Source organism: Apium graveolens, unplaced genomic scaffold (assembly GCF_009905375.1).
Source record: "Apium graveolens cultivar Ventura unplaced genomic scaffold, ASM990537v1 ctg2856, whole genome shotgun sequence".
NCBI lineage: Eukaryota > Viridiplantae > Streptophyta > Magnoliopsida > Apiales > Apiaceae > Apium > Apium graveolens.
In genome coordinates, this window is record NW_027417823.1 from 34,889 (window position 1) to 53,925 (window position 19,037).

The 19,037-nt window shown below is 34.3% G+C and overlaps 1 protein-coding gene across 1 annotated transcript; it reads right to left on the reverse strand.

The window, feature by feature from the left end:
- Positions 1-17,666: 17,666 nt before the first annotated feature.
- LOC141700742 (uncharacterized) lies at positions 17,667-18,695 on the reverse strand. The gene has a single exon (XM_074504438.1). It carries the CDS (start codon positions 18,693-18,695, stop codon positions 17,667-17,669), a length of 1,029 nt encoding a protein of 342 aa, XP_074360539.1.
- Between the last annotated feature and the right edge of the window lie 342 nt (positions 18,696-19,037).

Here is a 19,037-nt window from a genome sequence, read left to right on the forward strand (position 1 = left end):
TATACGTTTCTCCTATCATCTAAAAATAAATTTATATGAAATAAATAATTTTTTATATAACTTAGAAGCCACTATTAATATTCTTTCTTAAATACTTCTCAGATGCGAAAATTCAAAACTTTTATATAATATCCTTTCGTAAATGAATCTTAGATGAGTCATAATTTAAAACTGATTTAATAGCTATAATAAATACTAAAACTTTATTGAATTATGAATTCGAATTTCTTTCATAAAAAAATCACAAATTTTGAGGAAAATATGTCCTTTGAAAGTTACAATAGTTACCAAAAAATTACATTTATGATGCTTTAGAACAATATAACTCTAACACTAAAAAAAACTCCAATTTTATGACTCCAAAGGGAAACTCAGAAATAGAAAAAATTAAACCCTAATTGGAGCAGCTTCGTTCAGGTCTTCTCATTGAGTGTCGGAAGATGAGCATTGAGTGTCTGAAGATGAGACTTTTGAAGCAGAACAAGATGCCATCTTCAAAAGACTTCGTGTTGAGTATGTCTAAAATCATGGTAATATCTCTCAAAGACGGCTATGTTTGCTAATATGGTACCCATTTATTAGTTGTATGTTTTGATGATAAACAATGTCAAGAGGACTGTACACTATATTCACTTGACTTCAATAATCATGCATGTATGAATTATTGAGTGGTCTGGTTTGTGTGTCTTCGGTGTTATATTGAAAACCTGAATACTATTTCGCCATTTACCTATGAAGTTTGGTTGGGAGCTAGGAAGCATGAGTGCGGGTGCGGGGGTGCGTGATACGGGGATATGGGAATTCGGAATATCTAAAAAGATGGGGATTCGATCGGGTACGGGATATATTTTTCACGAGTTTCAGTCAAATTAAACTAAATAATAAACTACATAAGTTTATTATGAGTACATTATCATTAAAAATATATATTATTATAATCCAATTGATGCATTTTAGCATAGTTCATTGATTACATTTTCAAGTATCTGTATTATCTTCAAAAGACATCGTGTTAATAATGAAGTTTTTTTTGAGTGGGAAAACTTCAATTTAAATGAATTAGCAAAGATGATTGATTAAAACTCTCTCTCTCCAATTACAAAAGCTAAATCATTTAAAATAAAATTCTTATTTTTATCTTTTCTTATTTTACAATAGACCAAAGGCCTTCTTTTTTGGAGTTTGTGAATATTGTTGGTTAATACTTTAACCATTTTTTATACATTTCTCCTATCATCTAAAAATAAATTTATATGAAATAAATAATTTTTTATATAACTTAGAAGCCACTATTAATATTCTTTCTTAAATACTTCTCAGATGCGAAAATTCAAAACGTTTATATAATATCCTTTCGTAAATGAATCTTAGATGAGTCATAATTTGAAACTGATTTAATAGCTATAATAAATACTAAAACTTTATTGAATTGTGGATTCGAATTTCTTTCATAAAAAAATCACGAATTTCAAGGAAAATATGTCATTTGAAAGTTACAATAGTTAGAAAAAAAATTACATTTATGATGTTTTAAAACAATATAACTCAAACACTAAAAAAAACTCCAATTTTATGACTCTAAAGGGAAACTCAGAAAAAGAAAAAAATTAAACCCTAATTGCAGCAGCTTCCTTTACGTCTTCTGATTGAGTGTCTGAAGATGAGACTGTTGAAGCAAAACAAGATGCCATCTCTTTAAAAGACTTAGTGTTGAGTATGTCTAAAATCATGGTAATATCTCTCAAAGCCTGCTATGTTTACTAATATGGTACCCATTTATTAGTTGTATGTTTTGATGATAAACAATGCCAAGAATACTGTACACTATATTCACTTGACTTTAATAAATATGCATGTATGAATTATCGAGTGGTGTGGTTTGTGTGTCTTCGGTGTTATATTAAAAACGTGAATACTATTCAGCCATTTACCTATGGAGTTTGGTTGGGAGCTAGGAAGCATGAGTGCGGGTTCGGGATATTTTTTTCACGAGTTTCAGTCAAATTAAACTAAATAATGAACTCCATAAATTCATTATGAGTACATTATCATTAAAAATATATATTATTATTACTCGATAATCCAATTGACGCATTTTAGCATAGTTAATTGATTAAATTTTCAAGTATCTGTATTATCTTAAAAAGACTTCGTGTTAAGTATGGTGATATCTCTCAAAGACTGCTATATTTGATAATATGATAAACAATGTCAAGTATACTTTACACTATATTCACTTGACTTCAATAATCATGCATGTATGAATTATCGAGTGGTCTGATTTGTGTGTCTTCGTTGTTATATTGAAAACCTGTATTCACTATTCCACCATTTATCTATGGAGTTTGGTTGGGAGAAAAAGATGAGTGTTAGTACATATGATAATTTTTGGGTTGATGCCTTGGGCACAGGGAATAATGGTTCCCATATTAGAAAAAACAAACAGTTTGATTCATATAATCTTGAATCAAGATTATATGATTTCATTGATTCATGTGATCGTTCGACTCCATATTCAAATTACGAGGAGGGCTCCAAACCACCTCCTATCATCACGCTTTTTGAGGAGACTTTGGTTTAATATTGTTTAATATAATTAAACAAAATGTTAGTAAGTTGGGAGCCTTATTATCGCAATAGGTATTTGGTAGATTTCTTCAATTTTTTATGAAGATGCGGATGTCATTATTTGTGCATCAACGGGGGAAGATGCCATCCTACGACTTCCCTGAAGGAATCTTGTCTGAAAATATCAAAAGACTTTCTGTTAAGGTATGTCTAAAATCATGGTATTATCTCTTAAATATTTACTTCCCATAATATTAATAACCATTTATTAACCCTATATTCTGATGATGTACACTTGAATATCTCTACGTGACAGTACTTGACTTTAATAATCACGAATGGTATGCATTATCCAATGGTTTAATTTGCTTGACTTTGATAATCAGTATCTATGGAATCCGCTTGTTCAGAAATGCAACTCTTCCAGATTCACCTCTTTTAAGATTTACTTTCGAAGAGATTGAGTGGAAGGCTTTAGCTTTTGGGTATTTACTGGAAGTTAATGATTATGTTGCGATACATGTTGTCAGACTTTGACCGGAATTACCTGATCTCTCTGACCCTGACCCACCTGACCCCTACGAACATGTCCAGGAGGTTATGATTACTGTTTATAGTTTAAATATTAATTCTTGGAAGGATTTTCATCTAGACGGTATTATACTTGGTTGTATCGATAGTTATCAATCTGTTTTTGTTGGTCGTACGGCATTTTCAGTTGCCTATGATTTTGCGGGGTCGTATTAATTAGTTATGTACTTAGATAGGAGGGAAAATAGATCGGGATAAATTAATGTGCATATATCGATGATGGATCAGAAACGTCAATTTGATGATCCTGTTTTCGTCAATCTGGTCAATCTATTGCTTACTTTGTTAAGGACGATGACCCTCGCCATTTGGACATTTGGGTATTGAAAGACGGTGTGATAGAAGAATTTTATTGGGAGAGAAAGATGAGTGTTAGTTTATTTGAAAATGTTTGGGCTGATGTCTTGAGTATAAGGAACAATAGTGAACTAATATTAGCCAAACTAAACAACATATGATCTTGATACACATGAATCATATGATTTCCTTGATCATGTAATCATTTGACTCCGAATTCCACCCTCACATTTAAGATAATTAGATAAATTTATAAAAATATTTCAAGTCACATTTTAATATTTTTATATTTAATATTATTCCTTAATACTTAATAGGTATCTTTTTAAATCAATAATGTGATTGTTTAATAATAATTAAAACATGAAGTTTATTAAAATTAGTTCAAGGCGCATTTTACACATATGAGTTGGGCCAGTAAGTTATTTATTGGGTCGAGCGGAAGAGATTTTGTCAAAAAATACAAAGCCCATTTTAAACCTATATAGGCCGGGCATTACTGCAGCTTGTGTACATGACAACTAAAACATTCCTAGTCGCATTCTGTCCCCATAGGGCCATAGTACTTGGCTTGACACCATGGCGAGCCACTCTGCTGTGATGTTGTCACCATCAATTTCTTTAAGAAATGCAGTTGCTCACTACAGTATTCACTAATAGAAAACTCCATCAGCATAGTTGTATGAGAAGCACAAAGTCCTTTAACAGACCCAGAAACTCTTTTAAACTAGTATAGTTACCCGAGGGCATCTTAGGAGCATCAAGCCCTAAATGAGATTCTGATTATTTTTTTCTAATCTGAAAAGGGTTTCATGTTACAAAATGCAAAAGTATAGGGGTGTGATTCCATTATCATAAAGATGAGGGAGTAAGAGGTTATTGAAGAAAAGGTGAATGGCATAAACATGAATTTGATATTTACTACATTTAGCTCCTATTCTTATTTCTTCATAAACATGAATTTGACATTTACTACATTTAGCTACTATTTTTATTTCTTACCTACTCCGATAAAAAAGAAAAGCACACCTAATACCATAAGGTTCTCAGAGATCTCAGAGATGAGCTCCTCAAAGCACATAAAGAACACAAAGATGAGTTGCTCAAAGCATAAGAACATGCCCTCCAACTTCCCAGAACAAATTCCAGCTGAGATTCTCAAAAGACTCCCTGTAAAATATGTCTTGCGTTGCAGACCTGTCCAAAAATCATGGTATGATCTCATAAAAACTCCTATTTTCATCGCACTCCACACAAACTATCACAACATGATAACAACCCATGATGAAGTTCTGTGTTGTTGTAAGTGACAATTCGGACAGATTCATCCTCGTGATTTTATTTCAATTTTAATTTTATTCTATTTTCAGTTTCCTTTGCATCTACAAGTCATGCATTGCCTTTGCATTACTTTCTTTCCTCTGCCCGGAAATCTTACAAATATATTTTATGTTAAATTGGTAATAATACCAAATTATTTAATCTACATTTTTACTTATGAGTTAAATTAATTGCATAATAAGATTTACAGTAAGATATAACAAATTAAACCGATAATGTAAAACATATAACAGTAGAATATAAATCAAACTCTGAGTGCCGTTATAACAGAGTGCAGCGGTGATTCTACGTTGCCAGAGAGTGCGAGAAGATTAATGAGTTACCAGAAGAAATCAACTGATATTTTTTAAGGCTGCCTGTCAAATATACCTTGCGTTGCAGATCCGTCCAAAAATCATGGTATTATCTGGTAAAAAATCCAATGTTTGTTAACCTTCACTTGAATCACATCAGATATACAACCCATGATCATCATTCTCGATACCTATTTTTTGAGAATGCGGGTGTTAATAAAAACTTAACAAAAGTTACGATGATATACAATTTCGAGAATATTGTACACTTAGAAATCTTCCTCCTTTGATCAAGAGACCCTTCTGGAATGCACAAGCATATGGCCTAATATGCTTGTATATGCTTGTTGATCGTAAAAAGTGATTCTTACTGGGCCTGAAAATATCTTGATATTCAACATATTATTCATCCATATGGTCAATCTATTGCTTACTCTATTAAGGACCAAATAGTATATGCTTTTGACATGTGGGTATTGAAAGACGGTCCAATGAATGAGTATCTGTGGGAGAAAAAGACGAGTATTTCTCAAACTTTTAAATAACGGCGGAAGTCTCCGGTATAAGGAACAATGGCGAGGTGATACTTGAAGGAGCGAATAAATTGATTTCGTATAATCTAAAAAATCATGTAGTAAGTGATTTGGCTGGCTATGATGGGGTTGTACCAACTTTTGGTGTATATCCTTTTCAGGAGAGTCTCGTTTTGCTTACATTTTCCATCCATGTATTTCGTGTTTCTGATTTATGCGAAACAATTTTCATCTTTTCTGTCGTTATTTTACTTAATTATATGTTTGTGGTGTTCTCTTGTTATTCGGTCATTGACAATTGGAACAAAGAAACTCAAGCTACACTAAGATCAAGTTAGGCTGTATTCTTTGGTGAAACTTCAATTGTTGAATCAACGGAAGACTTTTAACAGCGGATGGACTTGCTCGGTTTGGTAATTGACATTCGTCAACTTGTCGTCTGTGTAATGTTATGAATGAAGATCATGGCTGCAGACTTAAATTCTCAACTGCTGCCTATCAACTACAAGACAGGTTCTATGCTTACTCCTAAACCAACAATCTATTGCATTGGTTACAATGAAGTGCTAGAGTGCATAATGGTTTCCTACTGACAATTGGGCATCTCGTCGAGGTAGGCCTTAGTAGCATATTGTTCATTTTGTTTAGCCGTTAGTGACAACTGGAACGAATTCTGTCAAGACAATCACAAAGAAAGAGAAATGTAGACGGACTGAAATTCCCTGATGAACCTGACGGAAAGTTCATTTTGTTCTCCAAATATCTTTTACGTAGGTGTAGCAAGAAATTTTTCTTATATAGTACTCCCTTTTAATTGTCAAGCTATCATCACTCTATTTACTGTATTAAACTTGGGTCATTCCACGCATATATGAATTGTTTATTATTTCAAAATTGAGCTAAGAAAATTAACACATGCTCCAAACTCCATTGTTATATATAATGCAACAGCCTCCTCCTGGCCTTCTGATCGAGTGTCTGAAGATAAACTTGTTGAAAGAGAACAAGATGCCATTCACTTGCCTGAAGAAATCTGGTCAGAAATACTCAAAAGACTTGCCTGAAGAAATGATGGTATTATCTCTTAAAGACTCCTATGTTTATCATTCTGCACTCCAATTATCAAAATATGACAGCCCATACTAATCCTAAATATTTACTTTTCCATAATACTAATACCCATTTATTAACTGTATGTTATGATGATGTACAATTTTAAGAACACTGTACACTTGAATATCTCTCCTTGGCGGTACTTGACTTTAATAATCATGAATTGTTTAATTCTTTGAAGGATTCGGTATCATAATTGGTTGTATCGGTAGTGATCAGTCTGTTTTTGTTATTGGTACGGCATTTTGGGTTGCCTATGATTTTGCGGGGTCATATTAATTAGTTATGTACTTCAATAACAGGACTAATACACCTAGAAAAATTAATGTGCCCTATCTTGATTATGAATAGGGAATGTCAGTTGTTATCCGTCGGTTTGGTCAATCCATTGATTATACTTTGTTGAAGACGATGACCCTCATCATTTGAAAAAAGATGAGTGTTTCCATCTTAGTTATAATTTTTATTTGGAGAGAAAGATGAGTGTCAGTATATGTGAAAATGTTTGGGCTGATGTTTTGAGCATAAGTAAAAATAGTTAACTAATTATAAAATTAGCCAAAATAAATAATATATGATCTTGATACACATTAATCATATGATTTCATTGATCATGTGATCGATTCATAGCTATGAATTCCAGCCTCATCTTACCATCTTCCCCTCGAATGACAGCCCTAGCACAAGTACCTAAACCCTCAGCCTCCATCCACATTCATTTTTAACATTTTATACAAATATTCATTTTTAACATTATATATTGTCGAAAAAAACATTATGCATTTTTGTGTATTTTCATTACTGGATTTATAGAACTATCTCAACATGTAGTAACTAAGATTGTGTTTATATTAGATAATTTTATAAAAATATTTTCAAGTCCCATTTAACAAATTATTTTGAAAATAAAGATTTTTACTTAACAGATAGCTGCCTTAACCAATAATGTTCTTGTTTAATAAGAATTAAAATAAGAAATTTTTAAAAATTAGTTCAAAGCGCATTGTACACATGAGTTGGGCCCGACAAGTTTGTAAGTGGGTCGACCGAAAGAGATTTTATCAAAAAATACAAAGCCCATTTTAAACTTATAGGTCGGCATTATTATTGTAGTACTCCTAGACAATCAATTTACCCTATTTCTATTGCGAGCGGCCGAGCTACGTAGAGATTAGTGGACGCAATTAAAATTGTCTCGCTCATCCACCGTCTCGGAAGATGAGCTTGTCAAAATATAAGAACGTGCCCTCCTACGAATTTCCCGAAGAAATCTTGTCTGAAGTATTTAAAAGACTTCCTGTTAAGTATGTCTTACGTTGCGAAACTGTTCAAAAATCGTGGTATTCTCTCATAAAAACTCCTTTGTTTATTTCTCACTACTGCAATTATCGGAAACTGACGAGCCATATTGATCCTAAGTATCTACTTTTTCATAATCTTGATAACAATTCATTTGTTGTACGTTCTGACAATGAACAATGTCAAGAATATTGCATATTTAGTACACTCAACTGGTTTAATTTGTGTGTCTACTATGTTTAATTTCTGGAATCCTCTTGTTCAAAAATTTAAGAGTGTCCCGGAGTCGCCCCTTTATACATTAACATTTATGAAGGCTACCTGGAATGCTTTAGCTTTTGGGTTTTTACCGGAAATTAATGACTATGTCGTGGTACATATTATCAAATTTAGTTCGTCCTCTGAATCTCTCTCGTTTAACAGTTCGGATCCTAGCTCACATGTGAAGTGTGAACATTACCCGCACTCGGTCATCATTGGTGTTTATGGTCTAAACACTAACTCATGGAGGAAAATATGCCAAGATAAAGGTTTTGTTAATCTTATTTGTTCTAGTGAATCAGTGTTTGTTAATGGTACTGCATACTGGGCAGGAATTGACTCGTCATATCAATCGGTTATGTGCTTTGATACCAATACAAATATATTGCGGAAAATCAGGGTGCATAATTTATTTCCCGATCTTGATGTTATGGAGTATCTTATCATTCCATTTGGTGAATCTATTGCTAGATATTGATAGAAATAATTGAACATGTTAAGTTGGCGCCCTGTTACTGCAATAGGAACTTGCTAGAGTTCTTCAACTCTTCATTTTCTACGAAGATGTGGATGTGATTATTTGTGCACCAGAAGTGGTATTTTTCTACGAAGATGTGGATGTAAACTTGAGCAAAGTTGGCTCAGAAAGTGTGAAAGTTATTTGAAGATTCGATCTTCAATTCTTATATACAGGTATGAGTTGTTACAAAGCAAGTTTGGAAGATCACAATGGAAGCACATCAGGTGTGATAGTGCTGCTCTTTTTAGTGTCTCAAACAAGATAGGATGGGGCATGATTGTTCATGATAGTGCAGGTACTTTTTTCTCGCAGGTCAAGCTATTCTTTTAATAGAAATTTTGAGGCAGTTGTGGAAGAAACTAGGACAAATTCATCAAAACTCTTGAGCTCGTCAGAAGTTAAATCACCTTTCCTCTGTTTTCCCGAGTTTAAATTTTTAAGAGAAACAACTACAAGGCTTGCTGCTTCGACTTCCTTTCTCTAAAATGCTTGCTGCTTCGACTTCCTTTCTCTAAGAAGCCCGAGTGACTTATCACTGAAAAAGATGGATTAATACATATATGAGTTGTAATGATTCCCAGTTTTTTATGCAATATACTGCAGCTTGAGTACATGACAACTAAAACAGTCCTAGTCACATTCTGTCCTCCTAGTACTTGGACCTCTTGGCACCATTGCAAGCCACACTGCTGTGATGCTGTCACCGTCAATTTCTTTAAGAAATGCAGTTGCTCACTACAGTATTCACTCCTTTTGTGGAGACGCTGGATTTATTTAAAATTGATTAAATTAACTTTGCAATATCTGGTGATACGGATTTGCTAGAGTTCTTAAGCTCTTGATTTAATGGCGAAGATGATGAAGAGGAGGACGATACTAGTTTTGCTATAAAATTTAACCATGAACGGGGGAAGCTCCAAAGATGTACCCAACACCTCTTGGTGTAGCGGTACCACCTTCCTCGCTCGCTTTATAGAATGTCGAGGGTTTGAACATTGTCAAAGACAAGGGTGTGTGGTGAGTCTGTGGGTGTGAGTGTTTTTAACTTGGAAAGACACAGGGGAAGATGTAAACTTCTGGTCGCTGTACTCTTTGCAGGAATGTTATGAACAAACAATAGTGTAATTTTTAAATTAAATGCTTCATATCACTTTTGAAGGTTTCTGCTGATCACTTTTAAAACTTGGCAACTGCTTCCAGGTTATTGCTTATTGTTTGAGACTTGTTATCTTGTCGTTTAAAAACAAGTCTGTAACTCTGTATAGTATATCTCTTAATATAATTATGCAGATGAAACAACTACATATACTGATATGCACCCTGAGTCATGCGATCAAAACAAAGTACTGAAATACGAGGTTTCTTACTAGTCTGTATGGGAATTCTCGATTCATGGAGAGTCTGGTTTCGCTTAATAGTGACTGAAATACGAGGTTTCTTAATAGTTTGTATATAACTTCTCCATTCATGGAGAGTCTGGTTTCGCTTAATAGTGACTGAAATACGAGGTTTCTTAACCTTCCAAATTACCAAAATTTCAGCATGAAGAGGAGAAGAAGATTTAACCAAGCAATCATGACCTTCGAGTATACCTCCGGTCATAATTATGCTTCACAAGACTTGCAAGTGGGGAAGATCACTGATGATAGTAAATAATAAGTTTAGGAAAGTTAGTATATGAAGGACTGAAGAGAGATGCACACTCACAAGAATAAGTTTAATTTAAGTTGTGACTGTGGGTTGTATTTAAGGGACTATCACCAAATATACAAGCATTTCTAACTTTTCAGATATCCCAAGTAGTGATAGTAAAAGATGCAAGAAAATCCAATGCATTTTTTTAAGAATCATGCATAATCATGAATGTCAGAGCTGATTGAACTGAGTTGAAACTTTTTGTATTGAACTATGTTAATTATGAGCCTGAAAGAAAAAAATCATAAACGATGAAGTACATCTCCTCTAACTTTGAACTTATGCACATTTCCATGAACATTCCAGAAATGAAAAAAACAGAAATGGCTCACTCATTCAGTAGAACCTCATCTGGCCAAAGAAGTTATTCACGCCAAATCTGCTTATCAAGTGTGGGAAGATTTCAAGCATCAATTTTCAAAGAAAAATGCACCAGCAATTTATCAAATTCAGAAATCACTGGCCTCTCTTTCACAAGGAACCATGAATGTATCAGCTTACTTCACAAAACTCAAAGGCCTTTGGCATGAACTGGATACTTTTCGAACTCCACCAACATGCAACCAAATGAAAGTTCATAATGAGCAGAAAGAAGAAGATAGAATGATGCAATTTCTTATGGGTCTCAGCAAAACCTACAATGTTGTACGCTCCAACATTCTCATGATGTCACCATTGCCTAATATACATCAAGCATATTCCCTTGTCTTTCAAGATGAAACACAGTGACAAATAACTTCGGAGTCAATCGAAAATTTTTCCATTGCTGCTGCAATTCAAAGTCGTCCAAGCAATTTTTCAAACAAATTCAAGAACAAACAATGTGAGCACTACAACAAGGAAGGCCATACTATTGAAAATTATCGAACAATTGGTCAACAATTGGCCAACACTCTATCAATGATGGCTTCAAATGACAAATCTGGTAATAACAATGCTTTTGCAAATGCAGCAGGTTCGTCTCTTTTTATGAATCCATCAATTAATTCTGTATTTACCATGCCTTGGATTTTAGATAGCGGAGCTACCGATCATATCACTTTTGATTCTACACATTTTACTCAAACAAAATCATCATCAAAACATGTTGTTAATTTACTGACAGGGTCATCAGCCTCTATTACATCAATTGGAAATATACCCTTCAGTTCAGATATTAATTTGAAAGATGTCTTATATGTACCACCTTTTCTCTTGAATTTATTATCAGTAAGCAAATTGACAACCACTCTTAACTGTTGTGCAACTTTTTTTCCAACTTTTTGTATTTTACAGGACTTGGCTACAAAGAAGATGATTGGCTCGGGTAAACAATATGGCGGTCTTTATTACATGTCACCTATAAAAACTCCCATGATTCATCAAGTTTTCCAACCATCAAACCTGTGGCATATGCGTCTGGGACACCCATCACCATCTCGTTTGAAGCTTGCAACTTCTTTATATTGCCTTGTAATAACATTTATCTTGAAAATAATTACACTATTTGCCCACTTGCTAAACAAACTAGACTGCAATTTTCTTTACTTTCTATATCAACTCAATACCCATTTAATTTATTACATTGTGATATTTGGGGGCCGCACAAAGTTTCTACACATTCAGGTGCTCGTTTTTTTCTCACAATTGTCGATAATTTTACAAGGTGCACATAGGTGTATCTCATGAAAAACAAATCTGACACCCAAAATATATTACAATCTTTTATCATATTTGCTCATACTCAGTTTCGTACACGTGTTAAAGCAATAAGGGTTGATAATGGTTCAAAATTTTTATCTATGAGAAATTTTTTCAAACACCATGGCATTGAATATCAGCGTAAATGTGTCTACACCCCACAATAAAATGGGGTGGTAGAATGCAAACATCGACATATTCTCATTGTTGCACGAGCATTACTTTTTCAATCCAAATTTCCATGAATTTTTTAGGATGAATGTTTATTGACAGCTGTATACCTTATTAATAGATTGCCATCGACATTATTATCAAAAAAACACCATACGAGTTATTGAAAGATAAACCACCAAAGTTGTATCACTTGTGGGTATTCGGTTGTTTATGTTATGCAACTGTTGTTCATCCTACTCAAAAGTTTGACCCACGTGCCAAGAGTTGTATTTTTGTTGGGTATCCTTTCGGTCAAAAGGGATATAAACTTTATGATTTGGAAACACATAATTTTTTTGTGAGTCGGGATGTTAAATTTCATGAAACCACTTTTCCTGTGATTTCTAAACTATCTCAGCCAGATTCTATTTTGCCCAACCCTTCATATAACATCACAGACAGTTGGCATTTAAATCTACCATCAATCACAACATAACCTATAATGTCACCTCATGAAGATGATATAACCGAAAGAGTAGATGTTATTGAGCATACATCTCCAAGTCAAAGCTCTAAACAAATTGAGTCACCTAACACAGAACAACCTACCTCTTTATATCAAAATGACCAAATATCACCTATATCTAGTTCCTCCACACCTCAGGTTCTTCCAACACGACAATCCACTTGACATAAAAATCCACCAGCATGGCACAAAGAATACATATTGTCTGCGCAGGTCAATCATTCTTCATCACCACCAAGTTCAACATCAGGTACTCGATATCCTCTTTCTAAAATTCTCTCATACTCTCGTATATCACCTGTATATCGTTCCTTTCTATCTAACATTACAGGTCATATATAACCAAAATCATTTTCCCAAGCTATTCTTGATCCGCACTGAAGACAGGCCATGAATATAGAATTGGAGGCTTTACAAAAAAATAACACATGGACTTTAGTTCAACTCCTTGCTGGGTATAAACCTATTGGTTGTAGGTGGGTTTATAAAATAAAATATAAATCAGACGGCACGATTGAGCGCTACAAGGCACGCCTTGTTGCTAAAGGATACAATCAAATTGAAGGAGTGGATTACCAAGAAACATTTTCTCCAACAGAAAAACTTACTACCCTTCGTTGTCTTCTCACTGTTGCTGCTGCTCGAAATTCGTTTATTCATCAATTAGATGTCCAAAATACATTTCTCCACGGTAACTTACACTACACCAGAAACTGAGTCAGACAACACCTATTACACAATGGTGGCCAATAAAACTGTTGTCTCAAAAAATCAGACAACGATTAATTGGTAGTTGACCAAAAAGCCTTGTATCATTCTGTTTCACACAATGGTGATTCAACTTATTCGAAATTATTGTCTAAATGGTGCCCCTGTGCTCCAATGAGACAATGGTTGTATTTATCCTTATTGTGTGATATCTATTGGTACAAGTGTTGTTTAGGTCACAATAAACCGGTGTGCTTTCTATGGTTTTACACAATGGGTTTTAAGGACTGTTGTGCAACTTAGACAACGGTTTTCCGGTACCAATGTGTTATTTATTTGAGACAATAGTGCAGAAAAACCAATGTTAGAAACAAAGCATAACAGACAATAGTTTATCACCCCTGTTGAGTAAAAGAGTTTCAGACAATAGTGTCTTACTCGTTGTCTGAATCACCTGCATTAGAAAATATGTTACAACAACTTTTATGAAAAACCGTTGTCTAATTTTCAGAGGGTTTTAAAAAAATTGCCTAAAACATAAATCTTTAGACAAAAAGCAAACCAAATGCTTTAAGAACATTGTCAAATAAATGCTTCCAACAAGTTGTCAAACCAGATGTATAAAAAACTTCTCAACCTAACTGAAAGGTACAAATTACATATAACAATTCTTGGATAAAATCAAACCAAATCCTTCATGACAGATGGTAGGGTTTATCATATAAGGCAAAATGCCATTCCATTGAAGTATTTTGAGGAATTGGAGCATGTACTATTCTTACTTCAAGTGGATAACAGATTGACAGGAAGTGTTGTAAATTATTTGAAGGATCAGATTCTGAGATAGAAAAGGCTTTATTCTGTTAAATCTGACAGCACATATGTTCCAAAGTATAGAGATCACAAGGGTGATATAGTTAAAATGAAGCCCAACACTGCTCAAATTATAACTACCTTTCTGGGTTACAGGGCTGTGGAATTCAATCTTGAGTCTGATAAAGCTTATTTGATCAGACTAGATCAGGATATAAGAAAAGCAAAGATTAATGATCTCAGGGCTGCAATCTTTCAAATTGGTGAAGATAATGCAGAACTTAAAGATGCTAAAAGGAGAATGATTGATGAACTCAGATATGCTGAGAGATGTTTGTTGAAGAACTATCTCAGAATAACTCCTCACATCAGAGAGATCAGAAGATGAAGCCAAGTCAAGATCAACAACTGCTTAAATTCTGATATTTGTACAGACTGAAGTTTTTATCAGAAGTTAAAGATTGGTAAAGCTTTAAGGACTGTAAGTTGTAGTTATCTAGTCTAATTCTCATGCATTTGTACTTAATGTTTTTGACATCATCAAATATCTGTTAAACTTGTATATTTTTCTAATTTACAAGTTGGGGGAGATTGTTAGATATATTTGATAATGTCATGGCTAATATGATTTATGTTTAGTTTTCAGATCTTACTTAAACAGGATAAATCAGTACTTACTGGAAGTCAGGACTTAAGGATATCAGTACTTATATTATCAGAAGATAATCATCAGAAGATGGATATCAGAACTTAAGTGCTGAAGGACGTTCAGATAAGAATAGTAGCTGATTAAAGGAAAGAAGATCGAGATTAACATAAGAAGAGATATGCATGAAAAAGGAGTTCTACGAAGAATAGAATACTTGGAAGAAAAGATATCTGATTGATATATTTTAGGAAGCAGAATTATATTCCATATCAATTAGCGATTATCTTGTAACTGTGTAGTATATAAACACAGACATAGGGTTTACACTAAAAGTGTTATCATATTCGAGAAGATTATTCATTGTAACCCTAGCAGCTCTCGTGATAATTATTCATCACTGAGAGGTAACAGTTCCATATTGTAACAGAGTTTATTGTTTCAATAAAGTTTGTTTTCTATTACTTGAAATATTAAAAGTTCGATTTGATTGTATTTATACACTGTATTCACCCCCTCTACAGTGCGTGTGACCTAACATAATAATAACAGATGCCACGGAAAAAGCATATACATCATCAATCTCAATACTCCCACGATCCAGTAATTTCGCGTTATGGACATAATTCATTGAGATCTCATAATTTTCAGCTACCTTTGCTTCTGTGGAAGTATTTGCCAGTTCTGGGGCATGTGCCACTTCTGGGGCAACATTCTCTTCTGGAGGAAATCCCACGTTTGGGAGTTTTGTTACAGCCATTTCAGGGGCTTGAATCTCTTCAGGAGGAAATACCACTTCTGGGGTATTTTTTGAAACTTTTGCCACTTCTGGGGCAATTCCAATCAATTTCCGTTTTCGTGGTACAATATCTTTTGCACCAATAGGTCTACCACGCTTCTGGCATGGCTTTGAATCACCAATCAATTCTTCAGGAATTGATTTCTTAGTAGGGATTTCAACTCGTGCCGGAGCATTAACAGCATGCATATGTGACCTTATAATATGTCTAGAGTCACTAAAGGCATCCAACATTTGATTAACAATATTTTGCATATGAATAATTCTTTGAACTTCAGATTCACATTGATTAGTACGTGAATCAATAGAATTTAATCCTGATGCATTTTATGATATTTCGGAATTTAATTTATGCAAATCATTATCTCCCCCTAATTTAGGGAACATGGATTCATCAAAATGACAATCAGCATAGCGAGCAGTAAAAACATCACCAGTTAATGGTTCCAGATATCTTATAATAGATGGAGAATCAAAACCAACATATATACCAATTCTTCTTTGAGGTCCCATTTTATTTCTTTGTGGTGGTGATATAGGAACATACACAACACAACTAAATACTTTTAAATGAGATATATTAGGTACTTGACCAAGAACTAATTTTTGAGGGGATTGTTTGTGGTAAGTAGAAGGCCTTATTCTAATTATATTTGCAGCATGAAGTATTGCATGACCCTAAACAGATATAGGTAACTTTGCCCTTAGGAGTAAGGGATGGGCAATAAGTTGAAGTCTTTTAATTAAGGATTCTGCTAAACCATTTTGTGTATGTACGTGAGCCACCGGGTGTTCGACTGAGATTCCTACTGACATGCAATATTCATTAAAAGTTGCAGATGTAAATTCAGCAGCATTATCTAGTCGGATTGATTTAATGGGATGGTCAGGAAATTGAGCTCGGAGTTTAATTATTTGGGCAAGTAATTTGGCAAAGGTTGTATTTCGGGTTGTAAGTGGACATACATAAGACCATCGAGTTGACACATCAATTAAAACCATAAAGTACCTAAATGGGCCAGAAGATGGATGAATAGGACCACAAATGTCACCTTGAATTCTTTCTAAAAATTTCGGGGACTCGGTTTTAAGCTTAACTGGGGATGGTCGGACAATCAGTTTTCCTAAGGAACATGCTGAACAATGAAGTTCATCTTGGGATATTATCTTTTGAGTTTTAAGAGGATGCCCCACAGAATTTTCAACGATACGACGCATCATAGATACTCCTGGATGACCGAGTCTTTTGTGCCAAAGGGAAAGTAGTTTTGGGTCTATGACTTTGGGGATGTTGACACTATGAGATTCAAGAACTCGTATACTCGTAACATATAATCTTGAAGAAACCGAGTGGAATTTTTCTAGGACCCTTTTATTGTCAACGGTGTTTGAGGTGATGTGAAGGTATTCTTTTTCATTCCCATTAGTAGTTTCAACGTGAAACCCGTTAAGACAGACATCTTTAAAACTCAGTAGGTTTATAGTTGACTTGCTAGAGTATAGAGCCTCTTGTATGTGTATGTGTGTCTTATTTGGTAGAAGAAAACTAGCTTTCCCAAAACCTTCTATTATATTTGATGTACCCGATACCGTTCAGACATGTGAGTTGGTTTTAGTCAACTGTGAGAGGTATTTCTGACTCTGTAAAATAGTGTGTGTGGTTGCGCAGTCAACAATGCATATATCTTCCATCTCTATATATATAAATGAAAAACATCTTTATTAAAAACACACCGAGTACATAGAACAACAACATGAAACAATTACATAAAATGAGTACATAAGTAAAACACAAAGAAAATAAGTAAAGCAAGACAATACATATGAAGTCTAGTCGTCTAAACCATAATAAAGATTAGCACCAGTGTCTATTTCATTTGAGGCCTTATTGACTGGTTCATTAACTAGATTATAATTAGCGAAGTTGGTTTCTACTCTCTTTTCATTATTCCTTTTGGATGACTCGTAAAGATCAACAAGATGTTTGGGTGTGCGATAAGTACGTTGCCAGTGCCCCTCAGATCCGCACCTATGATAGATGCCTCGGTTCTCTCCTTCTTGGGGTGCCTTTCTTTTACTTGGCACTTCACGTTGCCATTTATGGTGGCCAGAGTTATAACCATCACGTTGCCACTTCAGGTGACCAGAATGATATTGATTGTGAAACCGACCACGAAAATTTCCACGTCCACGGTTTCGTCCATAACCCCGTCCTCCTCTATGCCCTTTCCCACGTTCATTCTTCAGGAATGACGTGTTATGTACTTCAGGTAACTGGGCGAAGCCTGTGGGACGTATCTGATGATTTTTTAGTAGCAACTCATTATTCTTTTCAGCCACAAGAAGGAGAGATATCAGCTCGCCATATTTCTGAAAATTATGCTCCCTATATTGTTGATCCAGGATCATAGTGTTGGGGTGAAAGGTTGAGAGGGTTTTTTCAATCATTTCAGTATCAGTAATATTTTCACCACATAAAATTAATTTTGAGCTTATCTTGAAAAGAGCAGAATTATATTCAGCTACATATTTGAAATCTTGTAACCTCAAATTAATCCTGTCATATCGGGCAGATGGCAAGTGAACAAGTTTCTGGTGATCAAATCTATCCTTGAGATTATTCGAAAGGGTGAGTGGATTTTTGATAGTGAGGTATTCAGATTTTAGATCTTCGTGGATGTGATGCTTAAGAAAGATAATCGCTTTTGCATTTTGTTCAACAATTGGGATTTTTTCCGGGTCAATAGTATCTTTTAGGCCATTAGCACTAAGGTGTAATTCCGCATCAAGGACCCATGACAAATAATTATTCCCTGAAACATCCAAGGCAACAAACTCTAATTTTGCAAGATTCGCCATTCTGAATAGATTTTAAATAAGATATAATATGTCACATAATATTTAAACAGGCAAGTTGAAATAATAGCTTTATACAAAAGTTACGACGACATAGTCGGCCAGAAAACTTTTGATTATTACTTGAGGACAACGCCATCTTTATAGTAGTATTACTTGACGGCAGGGCCATCTTTATATTACTTGACGGCATAGCCATCTTTATAGTATTATTTGACGGCATAACCATCTTTATAGTATTATTTGACGGCATAGCCATCTTTATAGATTTTAATCAGTAACATAATTATGTAATAATATTTAGAAGAAAATGAGGAAAAGAGAATGTACCTCTTTTATGAAATA